The sequence below is a fragment of the Syngnathus acus genome, chromosome 16, assembly GCF_901709675.1.
Source record: "Syngnathus acus chromosome 16, fSynAcu1.2, whole genome shotgun sequence".
Taxonomy (NCBI): Eukaryota; Metazoa; Chordata; class Actinopteri; order Syngnathiformes; family Syngnathidae; genus Syngnathus; species Syngnathus acus.
In genome coordinates, this window is record NC_051101.1 from 2558630 (window position 1) to 2581853 (window position 23224).

General features: G+C 46.4%; 4 protein-coding genes and 1 long non-coding RNA gene across 9 annotated transcripts; 1 reads left to right on the forward strand and 4 right to left on the reverse strand.

The window, feature by feature from the left end:
- Positions 1 to 816: 816 nt before the first annotated feature.
- Positions 817 to 8221, reverse strand: rpz4 (rapunzel 4). 3 transcript variants are annotated; one of them, XR_005100578.1, is made up of 3 exons: positions 3905 to 4050; positions 1180 to 2532; positions 817 to 1052 (listed from the first exon to the last, which is right to left on the reverse strand). XR_005100578.1 is itself a non-coding variant. In XM_037273354.1 (3 exons), exon 3 carries the CDS (start codon positions 2511 to 2513, stop codon positions 1341 to 1343), a length of 1173 nt encoding a protein of 390 aa, XP_037129249.1. In that variant the 5' UTR covers positions 2514 to 2532; positions 2810 to 2903; positions 3905 to 4013; the 3' UTR covers positions 817 to 1340. The 3 variants fall into 3 exon arrangements, 2 of the variants coding, with proteins under 2 accessions (XP_037129249.1, XP_037129248.1); XM_037273354.1 differs by adding an exon at positions 2810 to 2903 and having other exon boundaries at positions 817 to 2532; positions 3905 to 4013; XM_037273353.1 differs by lacking the exon at positions 3905 to 4050 and adding an exon at positions 8066 to 8221 and having other exon boundaries at positions 818 to 2532.
- On the reverse strand, positions 5118 to 8270 carry rpz5 (rapunzel 5). Its single transcript, XM_037273351.1, has 2 exons — positions 8187 to 8270; positions 5118 to 6626 (listed from the first exon to the last, which is right to left on the reverse strand). Exon 2 carries the CDS (start codon positions 6578 to 6580, stop codon positions 5396 to 5398), a length of 1185 nt encoding a protein of 394 aa, XP_037129246.1. The 5' UTR covers positions 6581 to 6626; positions 8187 to 8270; the 3' UTR covers positions 5118 to 5395.
- A 4170-nt stretch (positions 8271 to 12440) lies between these two features.
- Positions 12441 to 15654, reverse strand: LOC119135600 (protein rapunzel-like). The gene is made up of 3 exons (XM_037273352.1): positions 15520 to 15654; positions 13461 to 13957; positions 12441 to 13366 (listed from the first exon to the last, which is right to left on the reverse strand). The coding sequence occupies exons 2-3, from the start codon at positions 13952 to 13954 to the stop codon at positions 12676 to 12678; spliced, it is 1185 nt and encodes a 394-aa protein (XP_037129247.1). The 5' UTR covers positions 13955 to 13957; positions 15520 to 15654; the 3' UTR covers positions 12441 to 12675.
- Positions 15655 to 15656: 2 nt separating this feature from the next.
- Positions 15657 to 23224, forward strand: LOC119135680. 2 transcript variants are annotated; one of them, XR_005100581.1, is made up of 3 exons: positions 15657 to 15849; positions 20108 to 20279; positions 22917 to 23224. It is a non-coding gene; the product is annotated as an uncharacterized LOC119135680 (long non-coding RNA). The 2 variants fall into 2 exon arrangements; XR_005100580.1 differs by having other exon boundaries at positions 15669 to 15849; positions 20108 to 20209.
- Positions 17501 to 21280, reverse strand: LOC119135645 (protein rapunzel-like). 2 transcript variants are annotated; one of them, XM_037273415.1, is made up of 4 exons: positions 21182 to 21280; positions 19678 to 19788; positions 19080 to 19558; positions 17501 to 19004 (listed from the first exon to the last, which is right to left on the reverse strand). In XM_037273415.1, the coding sequence occupies exons 3-4, from the start codon at positions 19551 to 19553 to the stop codon at positions 18798 to 18800; spliced, it is 681 nt and encodes a 226-aa protein (XP_037129310.1). In that variant the 5' UTR covers positions 19554 to 19558; positions 19678 to 19788; positions 21182 to 21280; the 3' UTR covers positions 17501 to 18797. The 2 variants fall into 2 exon arrangements, with proteins under 2 accessions (XP_037129310.1, XP_037129309.1); XM_037273414.1 differs by having other exon boundaries at positions 19714 to 19788; positions 21182 to 21279.

Here is a 23224-nt window from a genome sequence, read left to right on the forward strand (position 1 = left end):
TACCTTTTTTTTTTACCCAGAATGCAGTCATTCTTTCACATACCGCTAGATGGAGCGATTTAGTGCCACATGTTGAGAAACAGTAATACAAGGATCACTTATTTCCACAACAAATTAAAACAGAGCTCCAAAATTTCCTACACACTTTATGTGGTATCATTTTCCACGCTGCTCAGTCTTACTTAGTTCCACCCACATGCAAGGCAGCCAATAACAACCCCCAAACTGAAACTATTTCAAATGACACAAAAGTCAGTCCATTGCGTTGGAATTAGCCGAGCGGGAGGTTAGTCCGAGGCGGGGCAGCTTCGGCACAATGGGCGACCCGTCGCTCGTGATGTTTGTCCACGTTCTTGCCGTCACCTGACGAGTGGCGACGGCTCAATGCGCCGACTGTGCGCTCAAATGGAAGGCACCACGGCACCTATTCAACATCACCAATGTCCGCTTAGTCTGCGCCGTAAAACACAACTATGGGCGGAGAGATAGAAAATATTTGCATCCGACATGTTTAACTGACACAAAATGGACGCAAAAAAATTTAAACAGAAGATGCGCGGTCAAAAGAGGGTTACCCAAATGTTTTGTTTTGAATTTGCTCTTTTGCCATTTGAACGCGTGTTGGTTGCGACTTGTTTTCTTCTGCGCTGTTTGAAAATAACGCGCGCCGTTTTGCGCCAAAGATAGAAAAGTCGCAACCACGTGATTATAGGGCAGGAAGGGTGGTTCCCCGCTCACTAAAATATCCTTTTGCTACTCCTGGAAAATGCGAGCGGGACAAATTCTGCGATTTAAATCCACAGCTCCCAAAAAAAGATCTGTATTTTGATGTTTATTTTGATAATTCTATCAGAATAACATCATCCCACTGTAATGAAATACGCTCTATAGAAACATCTTTGGTAAATATGAGGAAAAATGCTCCAATAATAAACTTTCTTAGGCAATCCAAAATTTGATCCTAGTGGTGAATAACAGCACGGCAGATACATTCATAAAGTACAGAAAAATGCTCCGATGATAAACTTTCTTACGCAATCCAAACTTTTATCCTAGTGGTGAATAACAGCACGGCGGATACATTCATAAAGTACAGAACATAAATGTGAATAAAGCAAAAATAGAGCAACATAAGTCGATGGTTGCGTTAGCTGTGTGCTAATGATGTCAGAAAAAGACAAATTGAAATTGGGGTCGCCGGGATGATGTTTGGATCCTAAACTGGCCACTTCAAAACAAAAAGGCAGACTTGCGTCTTTTCTTTCCAGCGCATGTCAAACTGGCTTCTCGGGACAAATGGTGCGTCTGAGAACAAGCGCGGCAAGCGCTGACGTCAGCCGTTAGGCTGAGTGAAGGCACACGTACATGTTTTTGTGTTGCTCCCAGTAGTGCAGCTCGTCGCCGAAGCTCCAGGCGCAAGCCAGATCCTTGCTGGTCCTGACGGCATGGACAGCGCATTCGCCGGGCACCTCCTGGAAAAGCATCTCGGCCACGGCGACCACGTCCAGCTTCTTCTTGCTCTGGATCAACTCCCGTACGCGGGCAGCATCCACCGGCTCGGGCGAGGAGCTGTAGGACACCACCACGTTGAGTTTGTTGTCCGAGGTGGGCACCTGGAAGCGACTCCTCCCCGCCGGGCTGTGGAAGTTCTTGGGGGCGAGGAGACCCGTGGGCGACTTGAAGACACGCACCGACCAGCCCACCCAGTCATACTTGCTCCTCAGCTTAGCCACGATGGCCTCGGCCAGTTGCTGGTTGCTCCGCGCTGGGTTGTCTCGGACCAGCCGCCGGGCGTCCAGCTCGGCCTGCTTGGGGAAGCTGACCACACAGTCCTCGATCACGGCGTTCATCTTCTTCTGCACCTCCTTCATCTTCTCGCCCCACTCCTTGAGGAGAGCGTCTTCTTCATCGTAGCCCTTCAGGGCGGCGTGGCCCTGCAGGGCGATGAGTCCCAGGCAGAAGAGCTTCTTCAGCCGGGCGCAGAAATCCTCCAGTGGCCGGCGGCTTTTCTCCTCGTAGTTGAGGACGATCTCCAGCACCGACTCGCTCGAAAAGTTGTCGCCCGTCACGGCGTTGTAGAGAACGTGCAGGTTCTTGTCGCCGCCAGTCTTGTCAAAATGCTCCAGGAAGAGCTTCTTCTTGACTTCCCGGAACTTGGCCTTGGCGTTGAGGATGTCCATGTACTTGCGGAACTGGTTGGTGATGTTCTCCTCCACCGAGAAGTAGGTGGCGTCCATGCCGCTCTTCTTGATCTCCTCGTGGATGCGCCGCATCTGGTCGGAGACGGCGTCCAGTCGATTGCGTACCTTCTGGAACTGCTCCTTCATGAAGGCTGCCTCCTTGCTCTCCACATTGTCCAGCGCCAACTTGACGATGGGAGCGGCGATGGAGAAGATCGGGAAGATGTCGCCCACGATGCCGGCCACGACCTCGGCGCCCTGCTCGAAGGCCTCCATCACCGTCTCCACCATGTCCTTCTTCTCCGCCACGAGCCTCTGCAACTGCTCGGCCATCTCCGCTGTCGCCGTGCTTCTATCGGAGAACAAAATATCCAAAGACTGAAGTCATTCCTCACATTGAAGGCCTGTTGATTGCACTATTTTTTTTTTTAAACATTTGCCCCGGAGATTCTCAATAAAATGTTGCGGCTTCTCCCTCGGCCGCTTTATTGAGTACACATTAAAAGGATATCAAAATGTCCCCTCTATACAAGCAAGCGGGCGAGGATGAGATTAACGAGAAAGAGGAGGTCAAACTCTCTGGAGCAAAAGGTGCAGGTTGCCACGGTAACCAGGGAATGGAAAATAACCCGTCTGCCCACGTTGCTCCAGGGGATTTCTGACGGACAGCAGCACCCAGCTGGTTGTTTTTTCATCTCCCATCAGATCGTGCTGTTATTAAAACTGTTTAAAAAACATTTAACAATTAAAAGTGCTTGCTTATTAAATGAGAAAGAACCTGAAAATGTGTTCAGTAGTTTCAGAAGATTGATTTTTAATTTTTTAAGTATTTTCCACGTCTACTTTCTTGGCTGGCTGTGGGTTCAATTGAATTACATAATGTTTTGAAGCCAAAAAAGATTTGCTGAATTTTGCAACTACTTTAAAACGCGAGAGGGACAAAATATTTGAAACAAAGCCCGGTCGGAGGCCTATGAAGATAACAGTAGAATAGGATAGAATAGATCTTTATTGTCATTGTCACACATAAATTAAAAAATGCCAACCGATCAGTGCATAAAACAAAAAATAAATAGAATAAATAAAATAAACAACATTTTAGCGTGACGTGGGCATTAAGTGTACCTTAAGAACTGGCCACGGGTCATTCTTTGCGTTGTTTCAAATGTAAATGTCAAAACATACAACATGTGCGTGTTCCAGAAACGTCGTAATGGTGCATGTTGCGTGCAAGATTGTTCAAGTGTCCACAGCCTACAAAACAATCTCCAATCGTGAGGGCACTTATGGGAGAGCTGAAAGCCAACAGCCCGTTAATGAGCTCTCATAATGGCCAGCCAAGCCATCGATCGACAAGCTGAGACAAACAAGGCAGCCACGTTAACAAGATTGCTCAAACCGCCCACGAGCAAAATCAACGCAAAACTCAAGCACCAAAAACCGGTTAGTGACGTCACGACCAAGCGCTCATGCGACCAACGCCCAGAAAAGTTGGACTCAACACTTTATCTCGTTCTACTGTTAATATGCTGACTTTTACCACTTAACAATCGCAAAAGACGCCACTCCAACATATTTTTTTCAGAAGGCACAAAGCTTCGGGAACGCAGCACTCATTGACAAGTAACATGAGAACGAAACAGTCGGTTTGAAGAGCTCAACCAGCTCAACAGAAATCTGAGGCGGGATAATATTTACTAAATTGGTGATTTCGTATTACTCACCTCAACTAAAAGAAATGAAAAAAAGTTTCAAAGACAGCAGACGTCAAAAAGTTCCGCTTCGGTGTGCTTCCGTGTTCTGGTCACGTGATCTAGGCACACCCGTTTTGGGAGGTACCACTAAGTGACGTCATCCCAAGCGGCTCTCCACCCACTTGGTAAACTAAAAACGCGTTGGCCCTTCATGGATCGCGTAGATAGCCGACGCTTTCACAACAGCTGTACATTGAAACGGAAAGAAATGTGGACTTTGCCCAATTTGTTTTTTTTAAATTGTACATAAGGTGAAAGTTTCATTCGAAATTATTAATCGAAGTTTAATTATAATATAGCCTGAAGTATCCCTCTTGTGACTCCCTGTCTGTGACATCTCATAACTTTGAAATTGGACTCCATTTAATGTTTCTTAACGCCTATTTAAGGCCCCGGGCACATTTTGTTTTTTTTAGTTTTGAATTCTTAGGCCTGGTTGCAAACCAGCTGTGTGTTTATACTACCAACAGATAAAAAAGGACAAAGGAGTTCTCCCTGAATTTCTCCAAACAGTAAACAATCTTAATGTCGTTTGGGGGCTTCATTTCAGGAGATGTCTGATAGCTGACCTTCATGGTTTAGCAAGCAGCCCCTCCCTGTCTTGTGGGCAGGTATGGTAATGAAAAACCTTCGGCAGCGCACTTGAGCAACCTTGTCCTTATCGCCATGTGTGCCCCCAAATGACGCACTGTGTAGCGTTTTTATCCGAAGTTTGGCTCACACACACGTAAGGTTGATTTTTTTTCCGAGGGCGAGGCCCATCTACCCCTCCTCCCCATCCCCCCTCTACACTAAATGGCTTTAGGTAAGAAACGGACGCGAGTAATGTTGACACAGCAAACAGAGAAGGCTGGTCTGAAGCACATGATAGCTGAAGCCTGAAAGACGCATGTCCAAAGAGTTGTCACCATCCAACATTTTGCTCTTGAACATCAAATGACAAATTAGAAATATTTTTAACGTACATTTATTTTCACGCAGATTCGGTACATTGCATTCTTTTTTTGCCAATTTCAAAACATGACCCTGCAAAAAGACAAAAAGGCAACATTTAGAACATTGACAAGAGAACAAACATCACAGTGATACAAGCACGTCAGATTGTTGCCAAAAATAAAAATCAGTTACAATGTGTGCTCATCTCCGTCTTACACAACGGGAGCGTTTACGCAAACAGGCCGCCTGGCTCGCTGCTGCTCAGTTACTTTTGCAAAGCTCAAACATGCTCATCTTTGCCGACACGGTGAAGCCGACCGGCGCCATCTTTTTGCTTGCGCTTATCGGCAATCTGACACTTGTTCATATGCATTTGTGAAAACCAAAAAAAGTGGACCACATTCTCTACCCAAAAAGAAAAGAAGAAATCCATACGGCAACAAACACTGAGTCGACAAATAAAATGTGCATTTTCCATCATATGTCCCCCTGCCAGTTCAGATATTCCATCACATCAGCACGGCTCTACTGCGGGTGGATGCAGAGGAAGGCCCGCTTGTGCCTGGCGTAGTAGTAGGACTCCACGTTGAAGTTGTTGGACTCCACCACCTCCTTGTAGTGGCTGACAGCGTGCACCAGGCAGTCAGGGAAGCAGCGGTTGAGCGTCAGGGCCACAGCCATCATGTTGCCCTTCAGCCGCTGCTGCTCGATCTGCTCGTAGATGCGAGTCTTGTCGATGGGCGGCGGGTCCACGCAGAAGGACACCACCACCTTGACCTTGTTGTCCATGGTCAGCTCGAACCAGTTGGCCCCGCCGCTGCCGTGGCACTTGCGTCCCGCCAGCCAGTTGTAGAAGAAGATGCGCTCGCGGCTGTTGAAGGCGCGCACCGACCAGTTGACCCAGTCGTACTTCTTGACCAGCGCCGAGAGCAGCGAACGCGTCAAGTCCTCGCTGACCGCGCAGGAGGCCTTCTCTTTGAGTGCTTCCTCCAGGTCCAGCTTGGCCTGGTCCACGAAGGTCTCCGTGCAGTGGTCCACGGCCGCTTTCATGCGCTTCTCCACATCCTCCATCCGCTCGTGCCACTTGGTCGTCAGGCCCGTTTCCACCGGGCCTTCTCGAAGGGCGGCGTAGCCCATGATGGCGATGAGGCCCATCACAAAGAGCTTCTTGAGCCGAGCGCAGAAGTCCTCCACCGCCCTGCGGCTCCTCTGCTCCGTGTCAACCACCGTGTCCAGCATGGGGTCGCCGGCCGTGTTCTCCCCCGTGACGTCGTTGTAGAGGGCGTCCAAGTTCAAGTCGGCCTCCGTGTTCTCGTAATACTTGATGAACTTCTCCTTCTTCTTCTCCTTCATGCTGGGCTTGGCGTTGATGAACTCCTGGAACTTTTCGTACTGGCCCAGTATGTGCGCCTCACGGTCGAAGTTCTGCTTGTTCATGGACGTCCTCTGCAGCTCCAGGGCGATCTGGTCGATGTCGCTCTGGATGCCCACCAGCTTCTGGTTGACCTGCTCGATCTTCTGTCTCAAGTAGACGGCCTCCTTGCCCTCCGGGTTGCTGAGGATCTCGGCCGAGGCCACGAAAACGGCCTCCAGGATGGGGTGCAGCTGGCCCACCGTGGCGGCCAGGACCTCTGACGCTTGCCCCATGATGTTCACCCCTTTCTCAATCTTGTCCTTGTTGTCCACCAGCCAGTTGGCCACGCTGTCCATGGTTGCGCAATTTCACAGCCACTTGATAAAATGATTCCGCCACAGCCTGAAAGGAGACATGGAGGGACAGACACCCTTAAAGAAGACATTTTCGGACACTTTCCCGAGCACAACGCAAAAACTAGCCTGGTGTCTTGAATATGTGCCGGCTTGTTCAATTCTACAATTGATCAGTGGATGGCCGCTCCAGACACCAAAATGGGCGCTCACGTTTTCTTCAAAAAGCTCGCCAAAGTCCCTGGCAGGACCCAAACCTTGTCCCGACACGTCTGCACGCGTCTTCACAATGCCGCACCCTCACGGCTGCACACACACACACACACACACACACACGCACACACACGAATCCCATCAATGCTTTGGGATTGCTCATTTAGTTGGACTTGTCTAAAAATGGCGGCCAGCCAGAGCAAGCGCAGATGCTGACAGTGGAAGAAACAAGCAGGGGGATTTTACGGCGCCGACACGTCACGTATTGTGTCGGCAGGACAAAAGACACCGGGGAGATGATCTAAGTTGGACTCCCTGGAGAAGGCGGAAAAAAGGCACACCCAAGCCTGGCTAATGAAAAGCCTTCGGCAGCGCACTTGAGCAACCTTGTCCTTATCGCCATGTGTGCCCCCAAATGACGCACTGTGTAGCGTTTTTATCCAAAGTTTGGCTCACACACACATAAGGTTGATTTTTTTCCCGAGGGCGAGGCCCATCTACCCCTCCTCCCCATCCCCCCTCTACTGCGGCCTTGACGACGCCAGCCGAAGATTTGTCCTGCTTTTCAACAACAGCAGCAACACAAAATGGCCTTTCTTTGCGCTCAAACGCAGAACGATCGATTAGCAGGCGCAAGACGAATCAAATGGAACATTCCGGGTCACTTGACGGCACGTCGCGTCATGCGTGACAACAGCACCATCCAAACAACTTGACTGGCCAATTTGATTTTTTCACTTGCTTTTCGGTTAAAGAGTGAAACCAAAGCCAAGTGGACCTTGAGCGGTCTCAATGCGTCTGCAGTGCAAGAGAGAGTCTTGCTTTTTTTTCCTCAATGCTTTAAATTAATGAAGGCTTAAAGCTGAGCATACCTTCAAATTGGATTATTCAAAATGCATCGGAAGAGCAAAACAAGGCCTTCAGTCATTCAATTTCACTTTCATTCTTTCAAAAAGGTGCTTGAAATGTGCACTTCATTTTCTTTTATCGAAAAATGTTCTCAAGTGTTCTTTACTAGAGAATCAAATCCAAGATTACATTCAAATAATCGCCAACTTGAATGATCAAGCACAAAATGGGTTCTTCTCATTTGACTCATTTTTATGTAAAGTGTTAGCTCTGAGGCAGTTCATTAAGGTGACATTCAAATCCTCAAGTTGAAAAGTCAAAATACAATCATATTTCACTGTCAAAACAACGAGCAATTCTAATTCTTTCCTTTTTTCCCCTTCTTTTCTTTTCTTTCAACCAAAGTGCAATTGAAGCCAAGCTCACCTTCAAATGTTGGACCTGAACGATCACAATACACAACAAGCGGCTTCGATTCTTGTCTTTCTTTGATCCAAATGTTATTTTGCTTTTCGAGGCATTTATGGAGAATTAAAGCCGGGCTCACCTTCAGACTCTGTCCAACTTGTCCAGCTGGGAATGCAAGCGCCAGTCTCCGCTCGCACCATCTATTTATGCATTCTCGCCCCCCACTCCCCCTCCCCTTCTCTCTCAGCCTCGATGCCTCTAGTCACGCCCCCTGTGGAACTCCTCTATCATTTGCCAGCATTCCAGACGGATGGACGGACCGTGAGGCACACTGGGAAAGAAAGAGATAACATCCTGTAAACACTCCTCCCATGCCGGGACATGCTGGGAGAAACACCCAGTGAGAGATAGAGAGAGAGAGAGAGAGAGAGAGAGAGAGAGAGAGAGAGAGAGAGAGAGAGAGAGAGAGAGAGAGAGAGAGAGATTGGGGGGGGGGCAAAAAGTGAGAAAGGGGAAGTAAAAAGGGAACCGGTTGTCCCCAAGACAAAACCAGCCTTGTTGTAGCTAGGGGCTTGTTGCCATAGCAACCGCACCCACTCCCACCAACTTGAGCCCACAAGTTTGCAAAGAGCAGACATTCGGCCCCAAAGGCATAAATTTGCGAGGCCGGAAGGCAGCATGGCGGCCAGATGAAAGGCCACGTTTGTCCGTGTCAGCGCGCCGTGACAGGCGCGGCGCGGCTGCACATCACGTCACGCATCACGGACAAGTTACACAGGTAACAGGCAAATTTGAATTTGGAACAGGGTGTGAAACATATGGCTCCCGGTCCCGAAACGGTCCGTCGTGGAGGCCAATCTGACCTTTGGATGTCTGCATTCTTTTGCCCCCTGGTGGCCAAGGCGCACAAAGCAGAAGGGCTGCACTGAACAAAGCAAAAAGGGTTTCATTGTGTTTAAATTGATTTGACGATGACATGGCTGTATGTTTTCACAAAATAGACCTTTTGAAAATGAAATCTTTTTTTTTCCGTCAGAGCCACTTTGCTTTGTTGAAGTGACATGAAGACCAAATTGACTGGCTTTTATCTCTCTGACCTTGGCCAGCGTCTAATGTTTCCCGCAAAGTGCCACTCTCCTCAGAAAAGAAGTGAGACAATGTGGTTGCATAAGTCGACACACCCTCTCAAAGCTGCCTGTTCGGATGGAACCGATCACATTCAGTCTTGTCAAATATGAATCAGCATGCACCTGCCACCAGTCAACGAATAGTGTCGCCATTCTAGTAGGCTGTTCTTTTTAACCTCGCTGGACGATTTCTCATGGTTGTGTTTCTTTCAGGTGTGCCAGGTGCCAATGTCATAGGCGCATTTCGCATAACGCCTGTGGGAATACATCTGTGCAAACAAGGCGCACAAGGATGAAGCACCAATATTAGCTTACCATTGCGAATAACGGACGGGACAAACCAGTTTGCGGCTGCAGTAAGGGGGAAAAAAATGAATACAAGGCTGTGACAGGTGCTTCAAATTTCCTTCCCTTGAATACGTGGCCCAACAATGACAACAACAAAAAGCACATTTTGGTAGGTCGGAAAAGCCAGGACGCCCTGCAGCTTGCACAAGTCGCACACCCTTCTTCCATACTTGGGGCGTGGAACATTTCGTCCGCGAGAAATACATTTTTCAACAGATACCTCCCCAGGATGTTGCTGCAGATGTTTCCGGGCCGCGCTGTGACATGTCTGGCCCGCAGGGGTCAGTGGAGGACGAGAGGGAGGACAAGCGGTAGGACCGCTTCCCGCGCCGCCTCCGCTCATCCGTCACTATCTCGGGTCAATAGCAAGCGACGGGAGAGGAAAGAGATAAAAAGCCGGGAGGGAAGCGCTATCGATTGCCCGCCGCTGAGCCCGCTTTCTTGCAGCGCCGGCGGGGCACACGATCCAATTATCCTTATTGGCCCATGTGCTGCTTCGTGACATCCATGGGAGATTATTTATTTTCCGCTGCCCGAGATGCTGAGATACACGCGCGAGTCAGCAAAATGTCCCCATCGTCTAAAAACAAAATGCACGCAAACAACGCCATGATACTAGTTTTGTCTAATTGGCGTTTGACGGCTTTTATTTTTTCAGTTGTTGCGTTCTTCTTAAAATCACGCCTGTAACTTCACTGTCTTTGTTTGAAATAAAACATCAACATTTTCTCAGGTTCAATTTGTAAATATTTCGACGAAAAACATGTTAGAATGCAGTTTCGGGTGTGGGGGCGGCCTTCTGGAATTTGCCCCCAAGCTGACCGATGACTAAACGTAAGTCTGCATCTGATTGGCTGAGAGAAGGAAGATTATCCCAGTGGAGGTCTTGGCCTGCTAAAGTTCTCCTTCACTTCCTGTTTCTCACGCTTTGCTGTGTGTGTGTGCGTGTACAGTTGCGATAATGGATATACACTTATTTCGATAAAAACATTTTCACATTTCAGCACTCAAATTACATAGTGTACAAGTGTTTATATTCCTGACGATTCCACATAGGCCTACTAGATTTACAGATTTTATACATACACAGATGGATCACACGGATCATAGTAACCCAATTACAAAACAGTAATCACATTATTGGTTACTGTTACTACTATGATACAGTACTCATTTTTACTCCGACACCTATCCCTGCTGACACCTTTAAAACGCAATTTAATTTAAAAGTAACTAAATTACAGTTACTTTATGAGTTATATGAGGCAGATGGAGCAAGATACATGCATCAGGTTATCGCACGCACACAGTTCGCTTATTATGCCATGATTCTTTCTCTCTTACCTGTAAACAATTTGTCACCACCAGGGGGCTCTACTTGTCCTCCCCCTTTGTAGAAGACTCCGTATGACTTGAAGGCTCTTTATCCAATTGGATCAGTCAAAGTGCAGGATGGATGCCTTATTAGGCTATCCTGAGTCTAGAGGAGCCAAGCATCGACCTGCTCTTTCATTTCGCTTATGAAATATTGATATTGGCTTTTGTCTGGTCCTGCACATTGAGTCATTCTTTTTTTTTTCTAAAAATGAGGGCTGGTTGACTTCCTGCCTGTTCCGAAGTCCAAAATCTCCAATCAATCGGGCGACACTTTTTGACGACTTCCAGTTGTAAGGCCGAGGTGGGTCGCGGTGATACGCCTTCAAAATGCCGGAAACGTCCGTGACAACAGGCAGGGAGTAAGAGTCGACCTTTGGCCTCTGCAGAAAGCATGTTTCACTTTTTTTTTTTCATGTCTAATCTGTCAAACACAATCAAAAACACAGAAATTGGCCTCTATACAAACCAGGTGTGAATCTTCTTCGCTATTTGAAAGCGCGCGACCCGTAAGGCGGCCAATGCTACCTTCTGCTGGACGGAAGTGAACATTGCACCCTCAAAGACACTTATTTTATGAATAAACTAATACTTTTCTATATTCGTGTTTTCATTTTTATTTACAGTACTGCAAAAGTTTATAAAAAGTTGAAATACTGCTGTTTTCTTTCCTAACAGTTTAAAAACGACATGAAAAAATTGTGATAAGAACCGGTTGATATGAAAAAAAAAAAAATTTGCCTTCCCATCGAGTTGTGCCTGTAAATCCCGTCAGGATGCGCCAAGTGTTGCCATGGCGGCGCTGGCGCGAGGCTTTTTAACGAGGAGGAGGAAAGGAAGAGCGTCTCCGATCAATATTTCCTACCTTTGACAAAACGCCGCAAAGCCGCTCATCAATTTGCTGCCACGATATGCACATTTGAAAAACACATGGAAAGAATTCACCACGAAAGAAAACACAAACACAAAACAGTGCAATTTTCCTATTTGTATAAAAAAAAAAGAAAATTAGATAGATAGATAGATAGATAGATAGATAGATAGATAGATAGATAGATAGATAGATAGATAGATAGATAGATAGATAGATAGATAGATAGATAGATAGATAGATAGATAGATAGATAGATAGATAGATAGATAGATAGATAGATAGATAGATAGATAGATAGATAGATAGATAGATAGATAGATAGATAGATAGATAGATAGATAGATAGATGAAACTGAAAGCGTCCTATGAACGCACCTGCTCATTTTTCCGTTTTACAGTCAGGCAGGCCCGCATAAGACTGGGAGCAACGTCTGGGAAATGAGCGCTACACATGCTCAGCCAAGCACTTTGCTACTCGCCTGCGGGGCGATTAGAGCGCTGCGGTCTGGGAAATGCTGACTCGGGTGCGAAGGGGAATTCAATTAGCGGCCGCAGATGCTAACGTTGCAGCGTCAATCACATTTATGCTGCGAAAAAAGGAGCAGCCTATTAAATTAACCACTTGGCCACATCCATAAACGACTTGTCCGCTGGCAAGACGCAAAACCCATTCAATGCTTACCATGCGCTTGCTTTATTTACACTCAGAACAAAACAATCCAGAAATACTTTGTTGGCATAGGAAATTACATTGGGACACAGATATGTTTGCGATTAGCTTTACAATAAGGTTTAAGGTGATTAAGGTTAGGTTTGAAGGTGTCAGGCATAGCGGTCATAGTTAGAGTTTGGGGAATTACGCTTCGAGGTTGGATTGAATTCTCGCTTTGGAATGTTTGCGACTTTCAGTCAGCGTGTACACACACGGCTACGTTCTTGTGCCTCTCCCAGTAGTGACAATCGTCTGGGAAACTCCACGCCGCCGCTGACTCCTTGTGGCGGCTGACGGCGTGAACCACAAAGCCGCTCATCTGCTTCTCCAAGACCTCCACCACGGTGGGGGCGTTGCCCTTTCGGGCGCCACCCTCCATCATCTCCAATATGGCGTCCCTGGGCACCGTCTGGGGTCTGCTACTGAAGGACACCACCAGGTTGATGTTGTTGACCTGTAGAACCTCAAACCAGTTGCGTCCCACCACATGGTGGAAGCGCTCACCAGCCCTCCAGTTGCGGTAGGTGCTCCCCGAATGGTTGATGAGGCGCACCGACCAGCTCACCCAGTCGTATTTCTTGACCAGGAAGTCCAGGAGCTGCTGGCTGGTCTCCTGGAGACTGTCGATCTGCTTCTCCTGGAGCAGGTGCTGGGTGTCCATTTTGGCCTGCTCCGCAAAGGCGTCCACGCAGGACTGGATGGTGATCTTCATGCGGAGCTCGATCTCATCCATCTTGCGGCTCCAGTCTTGGATTTTGTCATCTTCTTCCTGATGGTTTTGGGTCAAGGCCGTGTATCCCATCAGAGCGATGAGGCCGAGGCAGAGGAGCTCCTTCATGCGCACGCAAAAGTCCTCCAGGAGGCGGCGGTTCCTGGAGACGTACCTGGAAACACATTACATCAGCACCACCTTCTGAGCTACGAGCTAATCTTTTGTATCGGCCCGATGAAGCGCTCGGTCCCTCAAAGTGAGCGTACCTTTCCACCACGTCCAGAATGGACTCTCCAAAGCTGCTGTCCCCCATGAGTGCATGGTAGAGCACAAAAAGATTCTTTTCGCCGCCACTCCTGGAGAAATGCTCCAGGAACAGTTTGGTCTTGACCTCACGGAACTGCGGCTTGGCTTCAATGATGTCCATGTACTTCCTGAACTGATTGCGCAGGTTCTCCTCCACGGCAAAGTACTGCGAGTCCAGCCGGGCCTTCTTGATCTCGCAGTCGATGTCCTCCAGCTGGCCCGACAGGAGGTCCAGACTGTTGCGGACTGTCAGGAACTGCTCCTTAACATAGAAGACCTCCTTACTCCGGACATTGTCCAGGGCTAGACGCAGAACCGGAGCGGCGGCCTGGCACAGCGGGAAAAGTTCTCCCACCGCGCTGGCCACAACCTCGGCGCCACGCTCCAACATCTCCATGGCCGCCTCGATAGCCTCCTTCTTCTGGGCCAAAATCTTCTCCGCTTGACTAGTCATGGTCTATAAGACAGGACAATGGTAAATATTCAAAACATGACATACCTTTTTAAGCAAATGCTTTTCTGAAACTGTGCCAGTGAGTCTTTTCATTTCGTTTCCTTCTTTTTTACATGCTCTCGTTTCTTGACATCAAGAAAGTCACGAGGCTCCGAGGAAGACTTTACAAACGTCTCCTTTTAAAAGCCTCGCTATATTTGAATACATCATCTTTTGTCTTATCATCTTTTTTTAATGAAATTCCCTGCCCACCCTGACGTGTACGCCGCACGAAGAAAAGCTCGGTGCATCTCCCTTCTTCTTATCAACACAATTGGTAGCTATCAGCCGTTGTCACGACAACGTCCTGCTATCGTCAGATCGGTTGAGCCCACATCCACAAGGCCAAAGAAACAACAGCAAGGGGGGGAAAAAAATGAGTAGGGCAGGAAGCGTCTTGTTACGATGTTGTTGCACTCTTTGCATCCATTATTTATGCCGCTAGAAAAATTCCATAAGCAGCCACGATGGATTCAAAAAGTCGCTCAGCCAATGAATTTTTTTTTACATTGGGTTATCATTCAGTTAGGTTTAAAAAAAGTAACGAGGGACTACAATTAAAATAATACTCGCCCCTCACCACTACCTCCCAATATAGAAATATCCCATATAAATCCGCCCTAGGCAAATTTTAACAGCATTTACAACGCCTGAATTTCTTTGTCTTCAAACACACTTGGAAAAGAACACATTTCAAAGCATCCAATAGAGCAAGAGCAAACACAGTGTAACAGTGTACCAGCTCTCTGTGTTTAAAAGAAACAAATTCCATATTTGTCCAAACCAATTTGTTCCGGCACAATATATGTCAATAAACATCAATCACTTTCAAAAGATGGACATTGTAACTTGAACTTACAGTTGTTGCTTTCTGAATACACACAAAGCAGAATTGGAGGAGATTGACATTGAATCAGCTTTGGCAAACAACGAGGCTAAGATGAAAGTACTTCCTATTTTCCTTCTTCCAATTTTTGTGCCATATTATTAAAAAGTGTCACCATCTAGTCCTCAACAGTAGAATGACACCAAAAACAAAAAGGAGGCATGTACAAAATAGAATCATAAACAGTGAGGGGAAAAAAACAGGTGAAATAAAAGGCAGGACTATGAAACCGCAAAAGAAAACATCCTCAGGAAAATACACATACCCGTTAAACAATTACTAGATATTATTTTAGATGAAAAATAAATTTAAAAAAATCATCAATAAAACACAACACTGAGGGTGGTGATGTCATACACACAAAATGGAGGCCGTGTGCGCGCTTGTGTGCGTGTCCTTGACTATGTGCGTGTAATTCATCCAAGGCCTGGGGGGGGGTCTCTAAACACCCATAAATCATCACAAATAATCAAATACGAGGCCAATTCCGGTTGCCAAAATAATTAGTAATAAATTAAACTAATAAGTGCGCAATGGATGTGCGCTTTTACGCACAAGTGGCCTCCAAGCTGACGTCACCCCATTTTGCGTGCATATTCCTCCTCTGCGGTCCAGATAAGAACATTCAGCAAATTCTTACCTATACGCGTCTTCTTTCTCACGTCGGACAAGTTGAGTGGAAGATTCCCATGCAGCCTGCTGCTTGTGTGTGGGGAAAGCTGCATGGGGAGGGGTCCCAAAGAAGAGAGTGAAAAAAGAAAGGAGTGATGCGCAATAGAGGGAGGGAAGGAGGGAGGAAAGGGCGAGGGGAAGGCGAGCGAAGCAGACGGGACAATTTCTTGCTGTGGTATTTCGTCGACATGTACGGAGATGGATTTGATTGTTTGATTCTTTTGTTGCTATTTTTGTGCTTTTTGGTCAATGTTAGGCAATCTCTTGGAGGTGTACAACATCACACATTCTGTTCAAGGTAAGAAGACGAGCTCATTTATGCTTCATATGTGATTGTGCATATGTTAAAAATGTATGTGTTGATTTTGAAGCCATTCACAAAAAATCGAACATGCTGTTGTACACTCGTCTGGCTTAGGAATTAACAATTGTTATTATTCTTTTTTTCCCCGTTGCGCAGTGGACGATTTTTTGGGGGCTAAAATGCTGCATTTTCAAGATTGATCAAAATTTTAGTGTAAAACTAAAATCTCAATTTATTAAATGCTGCGTGTAAATTCTGCTTCATGCGCAAAAATGACAAATGAGCCCCTTAACCACCGCCACCACGACCAACCTGCCCCCACCCCCAAAAAATCACGATGATGACGCAAATCCTGTAAGATAGACGCCACAGCCCAAGGCAAGCAATTCAAGTGTCAATTGTTATTTTATTCTTTGATTGGTTTTCGTCGTTTTACATTTTTACTCATCTTTAGTTTTGGCTTGAGTGATTCCCGTGACCTCCTAAAGAGATGAGCAGCAGAACCGTGCGGGTCAAATCAGCATTTTTCGATAGATTGCGCACGAGTGGAACAAGTTCAACGGGCTATTAATGGAGGCTTCGGGACTCACCGTCACCATACCGTCTTACATTTTGAATAACCAAAATACTTGATTTGGAAGATGACATACATATAATACAGAATGCAACGAATGAAGAGGAAATTTTGGGCGTGTATGTGATGGACATTAGGCGACATGGAAACAGGTGGAATGTTTGCAGTTGAGAGAAACAGCAACACCTGGCGGACATGTTGAGAAACGGCATACCTGGTAATTTAATGGCGATTGATGCACTTGTGGCGCTGTGTGCGCCGCTGGAGCCAACCCAAGCTCAATTTGGGTGAAAGGCAGAGCGCACCCTGTCACCCTGGACATATCGCCAGTCAGTCGCAGGGCAGTTACGCAATATGTAAAATGTACACGTGCTGCCTAGCGTATAGTAGAAATTATTTCACTACTATAGATTGAAAGCCCATTTGTAGCAGTTTCAAATTTACAAAGTCACAGTTTAACTCGAAAGCTGATTTGCGAAATTATTACGTCACATCACACAGCACAGCTTATTCGCAAGCATCTTTAGCTGAACCACACCAAGGTGCTACCTCTCAACATTGTAACACTTCTAAGATTACATCAGATACACATTAATCATAGTCACGTACCGTTTTGCCATCTGAAATGAATTTAGAGGTAGTTTGGTAAAGCTGGATATCTTGTTGTATTCACTTTTCACCTGAGACTGAGTAAGAGAATGCAAAAAAATTTTTTTTAACCTGTCCCCAATAGTATAAACACGCTATTTGGATTTATAAAGCATTGGTGGAAGAAGCAGCCACTATTTTTCATCATCCACTTCAGGCGGCTGACATTGTGTCCGTTAGCGCCCCCTGCTGCCAGCAGCGATTGACGTGACGTCATTTTCAGTCGACAGGAGGGGTCGTCAAGGGACAAAATGGTCACTGCGATTCCAACGTCTTCGCTCCCTGCAGTTGTCCCTAATCTAGAGTCAAATTAGGCCAGAGAGCAGGCCGACAGAAAAACAGAATGACGCCCACAATTATGGATGCATGGACTCATTTATTTGTAGTGGTGCTTAAAAACGTGCAGAAATAACTCACAATTATGGATGCATGGACTCATATTTATTTGTAGTGGTGCTTAAAAACGTGCAGAAATAACAAAACTAGAGCAGTCCTAGACAATCAAACAGCTAACATAGTATATTGTACACACCCATTATTCATTCATTCATTTTACACCGCTTAATGTTGAGAACAGTAAAAACTAATAGGATGACTAACATAGTAAAAAATTTTAAAAAAAAACAGAACATAAACATTTAGGCACTGCTGGCTGGGGGAAAAAAAAGTATTAAAAAAAACCTGTAGTGGCCGCTGTTGCTTTGCTTTTAAGATAAAGTGCCCGTAGAGGAGAAAGTGACCAACTCAGCATTGCTTTACATGCCCGTTTTTAAAGTCATTCTGCACAACATGTGAAAGGAAATAGGTGCTTGTTAAAAGGTAGTGTCGGTGTAACTCAAGCGGCGTTTTCACCTAGTGTCAGTAAAACAAGTGTAACCACTTTTAGTGTTCAGCTATGAGCTCGGTATGACAGCACCATAGAACATTCATCACGTAACAGTTTTCTTTTTTTTTTTTGGTATTACTGATTTTTAGAACATCTCACCAGCCTGATAAGATGGCGATTGTAGGAATTTCACCGGCTTGGCATGTGCCCTAACTTGTATCAAAGAGCATGAAGACATTTGGTTGGGCAGTCCCATCGTTAATAAGACGACGACGACATTAAATTGACAGGCAGCTTGCGGAGCACTCAAAACTCAAGATTGGTCCCAGCGTTGTCCAAACAGCGGCGGGCAAACACATGCAGGGCATTTTTTGGGTGAGGGGGTAGCTCAGATTTAGAAAGGCGGGAATCAGTCATTTTACATCGTACTGTCTATATTTATATTTGGCATGTTTGATCTCGCAAAAATCTTTTCTCAGCGTTTTGAGGGAAATGTTGTACTGCAGATTACTAAAGAACATAAGAAAGCTGGAAGACCTTTTTGCGGCAAAATAAATGGCAAGTAGAGCCAGCCGGGTTGATTTGTCGGTAGAAATGGGGCTGACTAGTCTATCAGTCAAAATGCTGGCAAAAGGGCTGGCAGCCATCCAGTTAAACAACGTACACAAAATGTTGCCCCATTGACACTTTGAATAAAGCAATCGGCGAATTATTCAAAGAAATCTAGGAAAGAAAAATACCTCCAACCAATTTACGAAGGAAAACAAAGCGCAAGCCGTAGTTGTGAATGCTCAATGATGGAAATGCGAACCGGGTGGCAACAGTACCGTAGCACACGCGTCTTTGCCCACCGCTGTTGCGCAAGCTAACGTGGATGATGTGCGCGTGCCCGGTTCAGCGGCACATACGCAGCGCCTGCTGCATCTTGTCCTGCACGTTCTCCATCTTCTCGGCCCACTCCTCGCTCAGGCCGGCATCGTCGTCGCCAATGACGGCGGCGTAGCCCATCAGGGCAATCAGGCCGATGCAGAACAAGTAGGTGAGGCGTGTGCACAGGCGCTCCATGGCCCGACGATCGCCACCCGAATGCTTCAGGAACACCTAAAAAAAACAAAGGCTCCTTCAAAGCGAGAAGGTCTCCCCTGCCCGTCACCGCAGTGTGTGTGAGAGACTCACCTCCAGGATGGGCCGGCTGAAGAGTTTGGGCTTCCCGACCACACCGTCGTAGAGCGTGTGCAGGTTCTGGTCGCCCAAGTCGTCGGCGTAGCTGCGGGCAAAGTCTTCCTTCTTGCGCTCGCTGTGCTCAGGCCGAGCCTCCACCAGATCCATGAACTTGCGGAACTGGTTCTTGAGGTTCTCCTCCACCGAGGCGTACTGGCTGTCCAGCGTCTCCTTCTGAATAGCCACCAGGACCTGGCGATTCTTGCGCGAGAGCTCGTCCAGCGCCCGGTTGACGGAACCGAACTCGCGCTTGAGCGTGCGGATGTCCTCGTCGTCAATGTGGTGCAGGACCACGCGCATTAGCGAGCCCGCCACGCCGAAGATAGGGTTGACCACAGCTGCCGCTGACGAGATGGTGGCTACGCACTGCAGCACCTTAACCATGCCCTGCTTCAGCTTGGTGTGCTCCTCCACTATCTCCTCTTCCATTGTGGCTGCGGGGAGGGAGAATCAAAGAGTTATACGAGATGGAGACGAGAGTGCCAAAGCACGACTTTCTTCGGGGTTTCGGTTCCATCTTGTGCATACAAATCATGCCAAACATTTCACGCACTTTCTCTGAGGATTCCCCGACAACACTGATGCTTACAAGGCTTAGGTCTCCTTTTTTGGCCCCGTCTTTCCTCAAGCTCCCTCTGGAACAAAAACTCTCGTGGGGACTAAGCTGCAAAGACACACAAAAGCCACATTAAGATAAAAAGCACACAGTGCACGAAGCAGTAACATCCTAGCGAACAGTACACGGACAGCTCCTAAGGCAGAATGACAAGCCCGCAGCGCGTGTTTGCGTTGTTACACACATGACCACTAGAGGGAAGCAAAACCCACTCATGATTTCAGCACCACCACCAGTGGACTGAAATCACCGTGGGCCGTTTTGCTCTGAAATGGCATCACTTGGAGAGTTCTTTTTATCGGTTACCTTGGCATTGGAACTAGCATTTAATAGCAGCAGTACTTCAATTGTTTTCTTGTTTACACAGATGATGAGGTTGTGGTCCAATCCAGTGATGCAGCTCAACGGCCACCATTTAATATTGTTTGACCTAAGTCGGGGAAGCAGAATTACAGATGACAGCAAGGAGGTAAGCAGCCATTGAAGAGGATTTAGATGCCTAGGAAGTGGGCCCAAAATAAACAGAATTCAAGCTCCAAGTAAGATTATTTTTATATATAGCAAAATTTGTGACGTGTGGGGATTTTAGGGGGGCGGGGGGCACAAGCAAGGTAAGCAGAATTTAGAATTTGCATAATTTAAATGAAGTGCAGCAAACTCAAATTTTATTCATTCAGTTAATAGGCACTTCTCATCACACATTTAGGGGATGGAAGACTTCACGTCCATTCATAATTTTTTAGTTAGGTAATTGAACAAATGGACATAATAGCAATCAAAACACGGGCAACGGTCTTTAAAAGGTGACTTTTGTCTCAAATTCAAACAAGGAAGTGAGGAGCAGCCTCCTGACGTCACCTGTTACCAGCTCGACTGCCATTTTGAACGCTCTCAAACAAAAAGTATAGCAAAAGGCTAAGCTAATTGCGGGGGAAATCATTACAATTTTACCATCAAAGTTCATCCTTAATACTTGAATATGATTTTTTTTTCTTCCATGAGAGCATTTATGAGGCACATTTGCTGTCAGTCAGAACAAAAATTCCGTGTTGGTGAGGCAGTTAAAGCCAAGGACGCGCACACCACTGAGCCTCATCAAATTCAAATGACTACCACGACTGAGGGAACAAACGCAATAATAAAGACTTCCGGACTTGTTGAGGATGTTAAAATAAGGGCAAACATCCGTTCTGGTAAAGAATGGAGTCCCACAGGCTGGGTGAGGCTCTTTCCTGCCTGCTTTGGCTCCCTCTAGCCGCGCCTCCATGTTAGCTTTTTAACGCACAGCCGAGGCCCGAGCCGTTCCAAAAATGCGGCAAACACGCCAAATTAACCTCGAAAACTGATTTATCTCGACATCAACGCGGACTAGACTCTGTCCACTTGGGATCCCAAGCAATATTATCCAACAGCAGCCATGGAGAGGCTGATTCTTTCTTACCTTTTAGTGGCTGACTTCCACCTTGGAACGCTTATCCGACGGCCCAACCTCGACTGACTCCTTCTTCTTCCCAGCAATCCCTGCAAAATGGACACGTCCATGTACGTTCACGGTGTAGGGGTGAAAATATTGGAATAAACCATCATTTAAGGGCCCACAAATCTTTCCAAACGCGCAAAATTGATATTTGGGGCCCAATACATCCATTCTTCCAAGTGCTACTTAAAACCGCCACATTAAATGTTTGGAATATTGAAAGCACCCCCTCAAATTTACTGCGAATCCCCCCTTTGTTTGAACATATTCTGGTCCATATCGCGTATTCAAATAGAAACCAAGACCGGATTGTCATTCTGCGCGCAGCCAAGTTCCTGAAATAATTATTTCAAACGCTTTACAAACCCCCGCGGCATTTTTCAGACACTAACAAACACTCCATTCATGCTATTTGTAAGTCCAAAGGAGACTTTAGAATTTTAGAACTGCTTGACGACGACTTTCAGGCCAGTAAAAGTTAGCAGAGTTGAAGAGAAAGACGAAACTTCTCCAAAGATGCACAGGTGCGCCCTGATGCCAATGGGACTTTTGCTCTGGCTCCAAATGGGTGCTAAACAAAAAAATCTAAGACATGTTTTAAAAAAGTACCTCAAATATTCAAGGTTTGCCGTAAAAATGCCGAGTTCCGCTGGATAAATGTATAGCAAGTCCCCATTCCCGTGCAGTCCACCAGGAAGCGCACCAACGAAGCGCGCACGCCACTGGAAGACGAAACATGCTCGATTTGGCGTCTCTAAGCGTTCCAAATGTTTAAATCAACGTGGAGAAAAGTATTAGTGCTGCTTGCGAAGCATTTCATTGCTCCACACAGGCGAATAATGCGGCACAATTGAGCCTTTTAACGCGCACAGCCAGTTGCTGCGCGCGCATGCATCCATCTGCTCCCTCGCCTTCGCTTTGGTCCTCTTTGTTTGGCGCACGCTCGAAAGAGGCGTCCATAAATCTCGTGAATCAAAGAGCTCGAAAAACCAAGCGCGTCAGTCCCACAATCGAAACGACTCCAGTGGCGGTTGGAGCAGTATTGACCCAAAACAAACGCCTTAGGCCCCTCTTGGGCATGCAAATCAGATGCGCCGCCTTCACCAAGGCAAATATTACCGCGTCGAGCCTGCAATTACGAAATAGACATATATATATATATATGGAGGAAAACAAAAAGAACCGCTGAGAATTTGCTTCGTATTTGTGTGTTCGGATTCAAGTCGAAAGTAAAGTCCCCGCACGCACCCTGCATCGTCCTGCTGCAACTGCTCTGCGACAATAAGAAGCGCGCCTGTTCCGTTGAACAGCTGTCGAGCGGATCCAATTGCAAGTGCACACCAAACTCGCCAACAGTAAGCAGCGCATTTGGGCACCGTGTGACGTCATTTGGGCGAAATAACACGAACGTATATGTTAAAAAGGCTCGTGAATTATTCCAAATATAAACGTATTAGGAAGAACATGCCAAATATTATAGAATAATTATAGAATATTAAAAAAAAGAAAACATTTACGTTTAATTAAATTACTTACCAAACACAATCAGGACAAGTGTGGAAATAGGACAGATGAGTTTTTAAAACATCGTCATTTGTTTCTTTCAAATCTCAGATTAAAAGAGTTATGTTATAGGAAATTGCTTCACGGTTTGAAAGACCCCAAAGCAAATGATGTTGAGCTCCTGATGTAATTACAGACATAAGACTACTGGGGCGCTCTAGTGCCTCTATTTGAAGAAGGCTGAAGAACATCCGGCAAGGATCCTCGTATGGAGTCACGAATTGAAGGGAGGAACCCATTTTCACAAGCGTTCAGAGCACATTACCTCAGTATGGTGAATTGTGGCCCCCAGAGGTAAGGGTGTCGCAGCAACATTGTGTTGATGGGATTTGCTTTCATTTCATTGTTGATGCTTTCTGACAACATGATGTGGAAAAGCATTCACGCAGCACTTGAAAATAAACCTTGAAAGAGAAAATTAAAGATGAAATTCTTAAAAATGGA

Excerpts from the sequence above, each read along its gene's own strand:
- rpz4 (XM_037273354.1), bottom strand. The coding sequence starts at position 2,513 with ATGGCCGAGCAGTTGCAGAGGCTCGTGGCGGAGAAGAAGGACATGGTG.
- rpz5 (XM_037273351.1), bottom strand. The coding sequence starts at position 6,580 with ATGGACAGCGTGGCCAACTGGCTGGTGGACAACAAGGACAAGATTGAG.
- LOC119135600 (XM_037273352.1), bottom strand. The coding sequence starts at position 13,954 with ATGACTAGTCAAGCGGAGAAGATTTTGGCCCAGAAGAAGGAGGCTATC. Across the intron at positions 13,367-13,460 it reads ATTCTGGACGTGGTGGAAAG|GTACGTCTCCAGGAACCGCC; the intron begins GTACGCTCACTT and ends ATGTGTTTCCAG.
- LOC119135645 (XM_037273415.1), bottom strand. The coding sequence starts at position 19,553 with ATGGAAGAGGAGATAGTGGAGGAGCACACCAAGCTGAAGCAGGGCATG. Across the intron at positions 19,005-19,079 it reads TCAGCCGGCCCATCCTGGAG|GTGTTCCTGAAGCATTCGGG; the intron begins GTGAGTCTCTCA and ends TGTTTTTTTTAG.